The sequence below is a fragment of the Delphinapterus leucas genome, chromosome 1, assembly GCF_059928025.1.
Source record: "Delphinapterus leucas isolate spDelLeu-1000000601 "Yukka" chromosome 1, BTC_Dleu_Yukka2, whole genome shotgun sequence".
In the NCBI taxonomy this organism is placed as follows: Eukaryota; Metazoa; Chordata; class Mammalia; order Artiodactyla; family Monodontidae; genus Delphinapterus; species Delphinapterus leucas.
Window position 1 is genome coordinate 87801258 of NC_143129.1, and position 12863 is coordinate 87814120.

General features: G+C 48.4%; 1 protein-coding gene across 2 annotated transcripts; it reads right to left on the reverse strand.

The window, feature by feature from the left end:
- Positions 1–1002: 1002 nt before the first annotated feature.
- Positions 1003–12358, reverse strand: CD2 (CD2 molecule). 2 transcript variants are annotated; one of them, XM_022583970.3, is made up of 6 exons: positions 12234–12358; positions 11790–12095; positions 7505–7738; positions 2757–2860; positions 2459–2581; positions 1243–1369 (listed from the first exon to the last, which is right to left on the reverse strand). In XM_022583970.3, the coding sequence occupies exons 1-6, from the start codon at positions 12292–12294 to the stop codon at positions 1352–1354; spliced, it is 846 nt and encodes a 281-aa protein (XP_022439678.1). In that variant the 5' UTR covers positions 12295–12358; the 3' UTR covers positions 1243–1351. The 2 variants fall into 2 exon arrangements, with proteins under 2 accessions (XP_022439677.1, XP_022439678.1); XM_022583969.2 differs by lacking the exon at positions 2757–2860 and having other exon boundaries at positions 1003–1369; positions 12234–12357.
- Positions 12359–12863: the final 505 nt, after the last annotated feature.

Consider the following 12863-nt stretch of genomic DNA (forward strand, 5'->3'; position numbering starts at 1 on the left):
CAAACAACATGGTACCAACATTTCAAAGCAGGTGCCTTCTCACCACCTATTGTTTTAGAACCTTAACTGTAAACTGTTTTTTTTTTTTCTCCCACTTCCCTCAAAGTACAGCTAGCATGACTGTTAGCTGGGGGTGGGGCCTGAACTTTTAATAATGGTCCCTTAAGACTTGGGATTTGCTTCAGCCAAGTTGTCTCTTAGCCTGCCCTTTTACATGTTGTCTGCTAGGCTCATGGCACCTTCAGTATTCATGGATTCCCCTCTTTCCAAGGATGGTTCTACAGATCGTGGTGACCATGTCTGAAGAGTCAAGGAAGTGAAACCCAAAATGAGGTTATGTTTTCTGGTGTCTCTTGTTGAAGTGTGTGCACAGAGATTTCAATTCATTGTATAAATCTACCAATAGGCTGTGGGTCCAGCTTTGCAGCTGAGACCTGGGGAGTGGATTCTGGTTGTTCTGGTGGGGATTAAGGTGGCCCAGTTGAAGTGGGATGGCCAAATTTGGTCCTGCCGTCACACCCCACCCACTAGCCTCTTTCTCATTCAGCAGCTCGATGCTGGGCTCCTTTCTAGAGCGAGCAGTTGCTGGGGTCAAATCAAGGCATTTGTTTCACTTGTACTCGCGATATGGTGAGCAAGTGTCCACCTAAGAAAACCAAGGGTCTCTCAAGCAGGAAGCTGCTTGTAGCGAGACATGGCCACAGCGACTGCTTGACATCTGACACCGGCACGTGCTCTGAGAGGGAGGGTACGAGAGCTCTAGGATTTGGCGCTCCATCACCCATCATCCTAATGTGTGCACTTTTATTGTTTTTCCCTTCCTGCTGAGGTGGAGATCTGTGAGGAGGCCAGAGACTCCAGACGTCAGACCACATGGCTGAGTTGGAAGGTACAGACATGGCTGTGGCTCCTGGGCTGGGGAGGAGATCATGGTCTGCTTGTAGAGCACACTTGATGGAAGTGTGGGCATGCACACCTGGAGTGGAGAAATTCCACAGTGCCTTTTATGGGAAAGGACGGTTTTTAATCTCTTTTAATTAGAGGAAGAGGACAGCTGCGTCAGGAGACAGTTATGAGTTTTCTTCGACCTCACAGGGAGGTTTCGTTTGAACTCGAGGCTTGGGGAGGGGAGGGCCTTTTTGCAGGTGAACTTGTTTGCCCAGGGTAGGAGGAGGCCTCTTCTTCTGCTGGTGCTGGACACGGGGGCCAGGAGGCCTGGGACGATGAGCGGGTGCTTGGGAACGATGACCAGGTATTGGAGGAGTTTGGGACATGGCTGGATTTTGAGGAGTTGAGCCTGGAATTTGGTGGGGCTTCCAGCCCCTTTCCTCAGGGGTCACTCTCTTCCCTCTTATCTCCATCTCTTCATCTGCAACAATAAAAACCTCTGAAGAGTTTTTCTTGGTAAGATACAATCAAGATCAATATAACTATTTATTGAGTGCCCCTCCTGTGTACAAGATGTCACGCTAGCTGCTCTGGGGGATACGATGAGGAAGCAGAAGCCACCTCTACCCTCTAGAGATTCCAGGCTTTGGGGGGTAGGGGAGACAGAAATGCCCCCCAGAAAAATAGAGGGAGAGCCCAGGGCTTTAGAGACCAGTGGGGGATGGTTTTGTGCCTGGGTCTCCAGGGAGCAGAGAGGGCACTCAGACCCCAGCCCTGCCTCTGAGTCATCCCAGGGATCATGCCCTAGAGCACCTCAGGGTTACAGCCCTTGTAATAGGATCTGAGTAGCCAGAGAGGACATTAGTCACTCCCTGCCTTTGGATGGGTCTCTCCGTTAGATCTGCCTTCCACCCAGTTCTGCTGTAATTCACCCACACTGCTTTGAGTGGCCTGGACGCTCCTTGAGCCAGCTCCTCGCTTATGAGCATAACTTTTTCATTCTAGGTGAGTTGTCAGACTGGCCTGATTCTAGGAAGAAACACTCACAGCCCTAACCCCTCCCCTTGGAACAGTGAATTGGAAAGGGGATATAAACATCCAGTTTTAGAACAAGTGTGTTCCTGTGAGCCCCTGATGTCCTGAAATTTTACCTGTATTCCTAGGAGCTTGGTCTTGAACCCACCTTGGCCACACCCTCAGGAGAAGACAAGGTGTTTCTTCACGGAAATTGTGTTTCGAAGCTTATCTTTCTACCCACACAGATATATGTGGCTCATTCAACATATGTCCACACAGCTTTATACCCAGTCAGCCTCAGGTGGTGGATTCCAATGAGGCCAGCCTGGATGGAGCTTCTCAAAGCTCCCACATTGTTACCACTGAGAATTTGTTTTTCAAAAATCAAGCTAACCACAAAATGGAACAAACTGTAACTGTCGGTTACAGCCCCGACATTCTGAAACTACCCATCTCCATTATTTTCTTTCCAGACTCTAAGTGCCAGACCCATGAGTTGTTTCCACGGGGATTTCACCCAGGCCTGTGGTGGGACAGAAGAGAGGGAGCTTACCATTTCTCCTACTCCTCTGTTTTTTCCTCTTGCTAATGTAGAAAACGAGTAGTGCCACGAAGACAAGGAAGACGGTGCCTCCTCCGCAAACGCCAATGATGAGATAGATATCCAGACCTTTCTCTGCAAGAGGAACAGACGTGGGATGGATGGGAGCATCCTGGGAAGAGGGGCCATTTCGTTGCTCTGGCCAAGGACTCGAGGACTCCTGCCTCCTATCGTTCAGATAAAAGAGCTTGGTGGGACTTTTCAACCTCAGGGAAGCCAAGCTCATGGAGGCTGTGAACTGGGTCAATACCTGAGCGGGTGCAGGGTCCAGGATAAGCCCTCTCAGAACGTTCCTTGGAGAACTGCTCTCCTGAACCACAAATGCCTGATTCTTCACGTACCAAGCACTGTCCCCTATCAAGGAGAATGTCACAGAAGTTTAGATCTGAGAAAGAGTTTAGAGAAAATCTAGGGTAATCTCTAGTTTCACAGACAAGGCCCAGAGAGGGAGGATGAGTTGCCTGAGGCCACACAGTATCCATTCCTGAGTGGTTCCTTTAAGCAGCCCTCGTCTCCATGTTTCTGCACTGTTTTTCTAGCTTCATCTCCGGCTGCCCTCCCACGTCATGATTTTTTTCTCACCCTCTTGACCAGAAAGTTTCTAAAGACAGGATACATGTTTCACGTGTCCAACCCAGTTCTCTGACCTCAGAGGCAGCACCTCATCCCAGATTTTCCCTGGCCTGTGAGAGAAACTCAGACACACAGTGAGTTAGCAGCAGCAGTGGACTTGATCTTCAGCTCACAGACCTTCAGCTGCTGTCATGCAATGAGGATAACAACGACTGTGTTAAGAGAAATGGGTTTGAGAGCAGGCTCTTCTAGGCAAGAGCTGTGTGACCTTTGGCAAGTTACTCCACCTCTCTGAGCCTGTTCCTGTCTTTAAAAAATGGAGATAAGGAACTTATATCACAGGTGGCTGCTGGAAGTCAATCAGATAATGGATGTGAAAGTGCTTTGTAAACTGTAAAACTACACACAAAGATCAGGGTCTGCTCTGACTACAGTTCCGTGCACCAGTGCTTCTGGGAGCTATTTCCCAGGAGGCATGCTGGGCCATCTGCCCTTTTGTGAGTCAACAGCAGTCACAGAGGCAGCAGCTGGGGCCAGGGCTCAGGGGACTCGTACATCTGGAAAACAAATGGAGTTCTCCCCAACATCACAAGGAAACCCTTCTCTAGCCAAACATTCCTAGGAAGATACTGTTGTTCATGAAGCCCAGGATGGGTCCCAGGAGCAAGTCAGAGGCTCAGAAATGAAACTAAACAGGTTTCCAGACTGCGGTGGGTTGTTAATCCTTGCTTTCTTTCCTAAGTCTCCCTCTGACCCATTCTTTGCCTGCCGGTTACACGGCCTCTCTATGCTCTGTGGATGAAGCGGCTTCCACTGGAAAAGCAGGCATAATCCTAACCTGCTGTGAAACTGGACCGGGAAAGTCAGGGGGGTCCGTTAGGCTCTGCCTGCTTGGAGGAAGGGCCAGGGCTATCGGAGTCCACCTTGGGCTGAGCCAAGGACTTCCCAGGGTCTGACCTGGGTGTGGGGGGGCATGGGCCTAGGACCAGTTGGGGAGCAGGGACTAAACCATGCAGCCACTAGCTTGTCTTCTGAGTCCTCAGGCAGGGCAAGCACGCCCCTATCTGGGCACACTTGGGAATGTTGGACCGCCTTACACAGTCTGTTCACAGATTCGTCCAGCACAGCCTCTGGGGGCTTTCTGCGGGGAATGCTCCAGTGTGTCTCAGAGGCAGCTGTGGCTCTGTCATTGAAAGCTATGTCCTCACAGTCACTAAATCCAGCCACACTCCTTCCTGCACTCCCTCTTGGAGATAATGTGCCCACGAGTTTATGTGGTGGAGTCCTTCTTGTGTGTCCAAACCTGCTCCTTCCTCCTACTATTTCGGTTTTAAGTACATGCTCATCTTTTCTGAGCCAAGTGGTTAATCTTGTCATTGCTCCACTCTGCCTTGGCCTTTTAGGATGAAACATCCAGGTCCATTTTAGGGTCTTCAAGAGCAGCCCTGTCCTCCCCAGTCTCCCCCTAGGTATTCCTTCCATCTCTCTAGTGGCCCCTTCCCAGACTGGCTCCCACTCTGTACCACAGAGTAAGGGACAGGAATGCTCCAGTCTTCAAACCTCATCTTCCCCCAAAGCCCTTCTTCCCTCGCTCCATCCTTCATGCACACACATTTTTATACTGGTGGGATCTAGTTAAAATAAGCGTGGAGTAGGGCTGCCAGATAAAACACCGGATGCCCAGTTAAATTTGAAATAAACAACGAATAGTTTTTAGGATAAGTATGTCCCACGCAACACTTGGAACACATTTATACTGTCTCTTTTTATTTGCTAAATCTGGCAACTCTAATCAAGAGCCTCCTAAAAGGGGATTAAGAGCTTGTGAAGTCGAGGAGGGGCGACTTCCCTCACTGTGCCTTAGTGATGGGGGGCACGGAGGGACGGCTGGTGGGCAGACATAGACTTCATAGGAGGTGAAGGGACGCTGGTCTGAGCATGTGACTGGCAGACTCTAGCATGGTCCCCGCTGAGCCCTGCCTCCTGGTATTCCCACTGGTGTGAGACCCTTTCTGATTAAATGTGGGCTGGACTTACTGACAGGCTCCTAATGAATAGAATACCGCAGCAGTGATGGGCCGTCTATCACTCCTGAGATCAAGTACAAAAAGTCCATGGCTTGGCCTCCCCTGGTGGCGCAGTGGTTGAGAGTCTGCCTGCCGATGCAGGGGACACGGGTTCGTGCCCTGGTCCGGGAAGATCCCACATGCCGCGGAGCGGCTGGGCCCGTGAGCCATGGCCGCTGGGCCTGCGCGTCCGGAGCCTGTGCGTCCGGAGCCTGTGCTCCGCAACGGGAGAGGCCACAACAGTGAGAGGCCCGCGTACCGCAAAAAAAAAAATGGTTGCTCTGTGGGAAGTAGCTGCCATATTGTAAGGCAGCCCAATGCCGCCCCTGTGAGTGAACTTGGACATGGATGCTCCCCCAGTAGTGCTTGCACCCGACTGACATGACTGCAGCCCCTGCCTGTGTCTTTTTTTTTTTTTTTTTTTTTTTGCGGTGCTTGGGCCTCTCACTGTTGTGGCCTCTCCCGTGGCGGAGCACAGGCTCCGGATGCGCAGGCCCAGCGGCCATGGCTCACGGGCCCAGCCGCTCCGCGGCACGTGGTATCCTCCAGGACCAGGGCACGAACCCGTGTCCCCTGCATCGGCAGGAGGACTCTCAACCACTGCGCCACCAGGGAAAGCCCCTGCCTGTGTCTTGATTACAGCTTCATGAAAGACTCTGAGCCAGAAACATCCAGTTAAGTCACTCCCAGATTCGTGTCCCACAGGAGCTGTGAGATAATAACTGCTTGTGTTTTAGCCACTAAATGTGGGGTTGTTTGTTACACAGCAACTGATAAATAATTCAAAATGTATGTTAAAAAGTCTCACTTCTGACTTCACGCCAGCTCAGGGCTGCTTCCTAGCGTCACTGACCAGCCATACTCACTATAGAAACTCAGGGCCTCTGGCCAAACAACGATCTTTTGTGCTCAGTTTCCTGTCAGGGGGTTGACTAGACAGCAGTGGAGGCATAATCCCAGAGTATCAGATGAGTAGACTCTTGGGGATCACAGGGCTCATCTTCTTTGTGGACCAGGAGGCTGAAGCCCAGAAAGGGGAAGGAACTCTGTGCAGGTCGTCCCTATATATTTGGACAGACCCAAACTAGAAGTCAAGAGTCCTGGCTCCCAGAGCAGGCCACCTTTCAAAAATTACTTCTAGGGCTTCCCTGGTGGTGCAATGGTTGAGAGTCCGCCTGCCGATGCAGGGGACACGTGTTCGTGCCCCAGTCCGGGAAGATCCCACACGCCGCGGAGCGGATGGGCCTGTGAGCCATGGCCGCTGGGCCTGCGCGTCCGGAGCCTGTGCTCTGCAACGGGAGAGGCCACAACAGTGAGAGGCCCGCGTGCCGCAAAAAAAAAAAAAAAAATTACTTCTAGGGGCTTCCCTGGTGGCGCAGTGGTTAAGAATCCACCTGCCAATGCAGGGGACACAAGTTCGATCCCTGGTCCGGGAAGATCCCACGTGCTGCGGAGCAACTGGGCCCATGCACCACAACTACTGAGCCTGTGCTCTAGAGCCCGCGAGCCACAACTGCTGAAGCCCTCGCATCTAGAACCCATGCTCCACAACAAGAGAAGCCACTGCAATGAGAAGCCCACGCACCACAACAAAGAGTAGCCCCTGCTCGCCGCAACTAGAGAAAGCCCACACACGGCAGCGAAGACCCAACACAGCCAAAAATAAATAAATTTATTTTAAAAAACTTACTTCTAGGGGTCACATGAGGCTGGTGGTCCAGGGAAGAACTTAGACTCTTGAAGTTTCAGAACTTTCTGGTGCTGGGCTGTCTGCTCTGAGGCAGTAAGAGCATTGCCCACCTGTGTTCATGGTCCTCCCTGGCCTCGAGCTCTTCTTTCCCCCAAGCCTCTAACTCCCAGGGTTTCTACAGCCCTTCTGTAACTGCCCCTGATAGGAGGTGCCAGCCATCTCCCCTCCAGAAAGGAATCTTTTTGCTCCCTTCTCCATTATTGCCCTAGGAGCCACAATCATGGTCACTGACTAGCTGAGGGATCGTGGGCCAGTCAGCTTGCCTCTCTGGGAAGTGGCGGTCTGTGTGAGATCACCGTTACAGCTCCTTTTATCTCTTCAACTCAGCAATTCTTTCTCCTAGCAGAGAATCTTTTTCATTGCCTGAGGTTATACCATGCTCTCTGAGAAGATTCCCAAGATGGGCAACCATAGAGCACTACCTCATCTCTCCTCTAGGACTTCCCTTGAAGATTTCCGGGGAAATGGGGTATGTTTTCAGTCCTCACCCTGAGCCGAGGATGCCTCCCAGCCCAAACACCCAGGCCCTGGAGCGGTCCTCTGCTGTGGGCCTCAAAGGCTGTGGTTGTGAAGTGAACTTGGGGTGTCTGACCAGTGCCCACCACGCACCTGAACAGCTGATGGTCACCGTGCTCGTTTGGGCACCGACATTGTTACTCGCCACGCAGTTGAATGATGCAGTCCATTTGCTGTTCCACTTGTGTGTGATGGCCTTCTGATGACTTTCTTTGATACGGGTCTCATTTAAAAACAGTTTTAATTTAGGGTCACTTCCTTTTGCTACCTCGCAGATCAGGGTTCTGTTGGTACAACTCCAGGAAATTACAGGTTTTGAGACCATCTCTGAAAAGGAAAGAAAGATTCAATTCATATTAGGCCATTTACTGATTGTAAAAGACATACCTATTTATAGAGGGGAAATTGAGTTAGGTTGGGACCAGAAAAAATTTCAAAGACCCCTAGCAATTTTCAAAAATCATTTCTATTTCATTTTATTTATACAGCACGTTCACAACAAATTTATTTCTGATATTTACAGATACGTTATATCAGTAAAAAATACATCATATCACAGGCTTATGTGCTGTTTTATACCTTAAAATGTTTTCGTATATAGGATATCATTTCATCCTAACAGAGAGGCGCATGTTTCTCTTCTTGTTTACAGATGAAGTGCCCAAGGCTCTGAGAGGTTAAATGGACAGTCCAAGGGCACCCACTAATAAATGGCAAATCAGGAGAGGAGCTCACCCTTCCAAATCCAAGTTCAGTAGTATGGGTAAGAGGTTTACCACACCCTGATCCCCATATGCTCAGGAGCCTGTGAGGGATAGCGGGGTGGGGGCAATGCTTTAAGAGCAGCTGGGAACTTGTCCCTAGAGGACTGGTACATGTGTAGCCCGGGGCCTTGGTCACAAATGAAGCAGCAGGTCCTGGGAGCAGGGGGTCAGGTGTGCAGTTCAAGCTCTGGAGGGAGAGAACGCCTTCAGCGTCCCAGAGCTGCTGGACCTCACCACTGGACCTCACTGGACCTCATCCACAAGAGAAGGATAAGAAAGACATTCCCCACCTGTCACAGCAGGGGTGACATGTGACAAAGCCCCGGCACACTGACAGGTACTGACAATATTGGTGGTAGTTGTTGTAAAATCATAGTCATACATGCCCTGCCTCTCCTTTTCTGACATGATAGCATTCGAAGGCTGCGTCATGAAAGAAGAAGCCCTGGCCTTGGCTTCGGTTGGGCCGGGTCCCAATCCTACTCCACCACTTGCGAGCTGTGTGACCAACTCCTGCCCTTTTTCTCATCCTTCCCTCTCTTTCCTCAGACTTGCCACTTTCCTTTCTCGGCATCCTTCCATTCATTATGCAGATGGATAGCTTTTTTTTTGTTTTTTTTTTTTCTGATTTCCTCCCTCCCAGACAATAATATCTTCCCCATGAACTTTCTCACCAAATTTCATTTCTGTCCCAAAATACAGGCAGGCAGAAATTAAGGGTTTTTTTTTTCCCCATCCAGGGATTCAGTGTGACCCAGAATGAAGAGGATGGAAAAACATCACCATATACAACAAGACAGGGTCAGTGCATACTCTAGGGGTTGAGTCAAGGAGTTTGCTTGTGTTTTCAAAATGGAAATACTCTTTTTTAATTTATAACAGTAAATCACATCACTGTAAAAATTGATAAAATACCAAAAAAGTTTCAAGAAGATTAAAAACCACTTGCAATTCTACTACCCAGAGTCAATAATTATTAATGTTTCGATGCATCCCTTTAACAAATGTTTTCTATGCCATGCATACCACATATAAATAGTGTTCTAAAAACTAAAACTGGATCATAGATTTTTTTAGTCTGCCTGTTTTCCTTTAATGATCTATTATGAAATTCTTTTAGGAACACCAATAAATATACACTTTCATCATCTTTTTAAATGATCTATTCTTGATTTAATTAATAAGTTCCTAACTGCTGGGGACTTTAAGATCCTTTCCAGTATTTCACTGATATGAACCACCCAGAGATGAGCAGCCACTCGAAGTCATATCTTTACATACATCCTCTCTGTAAGATACTTTCATACAAGAGGCATGGTTGGATCCTGTGGGGCACGTCTCACAGATGTGGCTCTTTGATTCCAGGATGCTAGGACAAACTCCTTCTCCACTAACAGCTGCTTTTAAGGGGCCTTCCACTGGTTCCTCAGCTGGCGGCGGCAGCCCCCTCCTTAAGGAGCTGTGGGTACCAAGGTTGGAGACTGAGAAGCATGGAGGAACTAAGAGATGGGGAGAGCACGAGCACTGAGGAATCAGGTATAGTGTTCCAGGTGTCCAAGGCACCTATGCTTAGTTGTCTCCCTGAAGCCTTGTCCCACTGAATAGCCGATAGCTATTATTATGAAAATCAGACTCAGAGCAGACAGAGAATTTGCCCAGGATCATGTGGCAGGAAATGGTGACTGGACCCACAAATTGACACGCTGTGTGACATTCACACACACACACATACACACACACACACACACACACACACAAACACAATGAGATGGCTGCTGTGTCATGGAAAGATCTGTGTCTTTTGGCAAAGGAGTGAAGGTTTATTTTTGAGGTCATGAAAGCATTCTAAAATTGATTGCGGTAATGGTTGTACAACTCTGTAAATATACTACAAGCCATGGAATCATGGCTGAATTTTATAGTATGTGAATTATACCACAATAAAGCTGTTTGGGGTGGTGGGTGGGGGAATGTCACCATCCTTGCTAAAACTAGCCTTGGGTTTGGATCCTGACTTCGCTCCTGTCAAGCCACTTCTGTTTCCTTATAGATAGTAAGGGGATAATAACAGCTACCTCTCAGGATTATTGGGAACCTTAAATAAGATCATGTAGCAGAGCACATGACATCTCACTGGTAACCATTATTACCACTGCAGTACTAAAGGAAACATGAATGTGAAGCTCAAGTTCAAAACAGGACACTCAAGCCCATGCTGGCGGAGTCACGACATCTGTGGTTCCCAGAGCCCACAAGCAGAAGTCCCTTCTGGCTCCATTCTGTCTCGCCCCATTTCTGGAATGTACTCTCCGTCCTGGTGCAGGTCTAGGTATGGAAAGTTGTCATTTGCAGAGGAGCTGACAATGTCTGTGACTGTTGGAGGGGGGCTGCTACCAGTTCCGAGCGCTCAAGAACAGGGCTGGATGGTGACTCTAGGTAGGAGGAGGGGGCCCGTCCTTTGGCAGCGTTTCCTGTGCAAAGCACGGAAATGCTTATTTGTTCACTGAATCTCTGGCTGTGCTCATGCTGGGGTTCCTGTCTTCCTCTCCAAGCTAAGTACAGCTTCCTCTTCTCACTTTTATCCACACCCAGCCAAGTGACCCCTGGACTTATGACTTCATTGTCACTTCCGTTCTATTGTACTTTCTCTTCCCTCTCTCCCAAACTCAAGCCACTTTGTTCATCCTTCCTCCACACATGACCCCCAATGTAATCGTTCTTTAGGCATTTTATAGGCACCCTTTAGTCTAGGCCACTAGTTATCAGCTTTGGCTGCTCATTAAAATTACCTGGGGAATTTAGCACCTACGATGCCCAGGCCCTGCACCAAGAAACTCTGATTAAATTGGTCTGGGATGGGACTCAGCACTGGTAACTTTAATAGCACCTCAGCTGATTCCAATGCGAAACCTGAATTGAGTGTCACCGACCAGCCCCTCCCTACTTCACTTGGATTAAAGCAGCAGCTCCCTAGCTAGGCTTCAAGCTTCCATCTTCAGTAGCTACTACTGCCCTCCCAGTACACACATAGACATACAAAGCCACACCTTGTGTATTTTCTACAGATATCAGCAAAATCATCTTCCACCTTTGATCATGCCGCTGTTGAGCTGATTAGAAACAAGGGCTGTTCCTCCTCAAATTCATCATTTCCAGCCCTTTTCTGCCTTACAATTACTCCTTCAGGACATCCTGGCTTGAAATTGTCTCTCTGGATGGAAGACCCACTGCCCTCCAGTCAGCCTCCCCTTCCCAGTCTCATACCTAGCTTGCCCTTCAGCATCCACCTGGAACGGCCACCTTTTTCTTCTGCCCACCTGTTCCCCTCTTCTTGATTAACGCAGGATCTTAATCCAGATCCTTCACTCAACCCTGCATCCCCACAGCCTCTGAAGAGAGAGTTTGAGGTATGTAGACTTGAGGGTCTATTAGCTGTGGATTCCATCTCTCTCACAGGACTGGAGTCTGCAGCGAGGTAGGAGAGATGCATTCGTTTTCCTTTAGGGCTCCCCCAAGGCCAAGGTCAGGGCTGGGGACATTTCATAAATGCTATTCCTCAACTTGCTAAACAGCACCCATACTGAGATGGAGGAATTTAGGGGACAGAGACTTACCTTGAATCTTCAAATCAAATGCTTTCTCCAATATGTTTTTTCCATTCAAATCATATACAGATACTGTGTAGACGTCGCTATCATTTCTCTTCAGAGCTTTAATTTTCAGAGTTCCATTTTTTAACATCACATACGTGTCCGTTATCTGGTAAGGTGGCTTGTCTTGTTTTAATTGTGCAATCTTGATTTTGTTTTTGTCCCATCGTGTATCTGCTACCCTATCATTCATTTGAAAACCAGGAATGTCCAGGTTGATGTCATGATCCAGGCAACCCCAGATGACTTCAGTATTTTCAGAGACCTCACCTACAAAAAGCAAGAAAGTTACTGAGGTAGCTCACTGCCAAGGAAAGCTGGGCTGTGACCTCTCTGACTCTTGCACTCACTTCAGGGTTGCCAAAGAAGCTTCTAATGGTGACAGTGGAGACCCACGCACCAACTTACCTTTGGTGGAAACAGCGAAAATCAGAAGGAAGCTGGTTAAGATTTTACACGTGAGGCTCATCTTTGGGGTTAGTTTCCTTCTTGTGATTCTGAGCTCTTCTTTAAAAAGGAACTGAAATAACACCAGTGGAATCCACCCCCTGAGAGCTTAACCACGTGCCTCTCCTTTTTGCTTCTTTACAGTGACATAGAAAACAGACACACACACGCGCGCGCGCGCACACGCATACAAAACCTGGCTGATGTGCTCCTTTGCCAAAGCAGGTATATTTATGAGTGTGTGTCTTCTTATAACATTTTAATCCTCACAACAACCTTGGGTGGGTTTTATTATTCCCGTCGAAGAGAAAAGGAACTAAGAGGCTAAATAAATCACTCAGGATCCCCCTTTCGTTAACAAGGAGCCAAATTCAACCGTACGGCCCATCTTCTACCCGTTCAGCTGTAATGTCCCTAACAGGACCACATAGAAATATAGGTAAATGTTTGTAAGCGAATAGCTAGCAGAATACAATCATTTATTCCATGATTACAAATACTGGAAAATGTATACATACTAAACAATTATGAAAGTGGATTTTTTCTCTTTCTCAAAAGGCATTTTAAATGTTCTAAGTGTTTATGTGATAA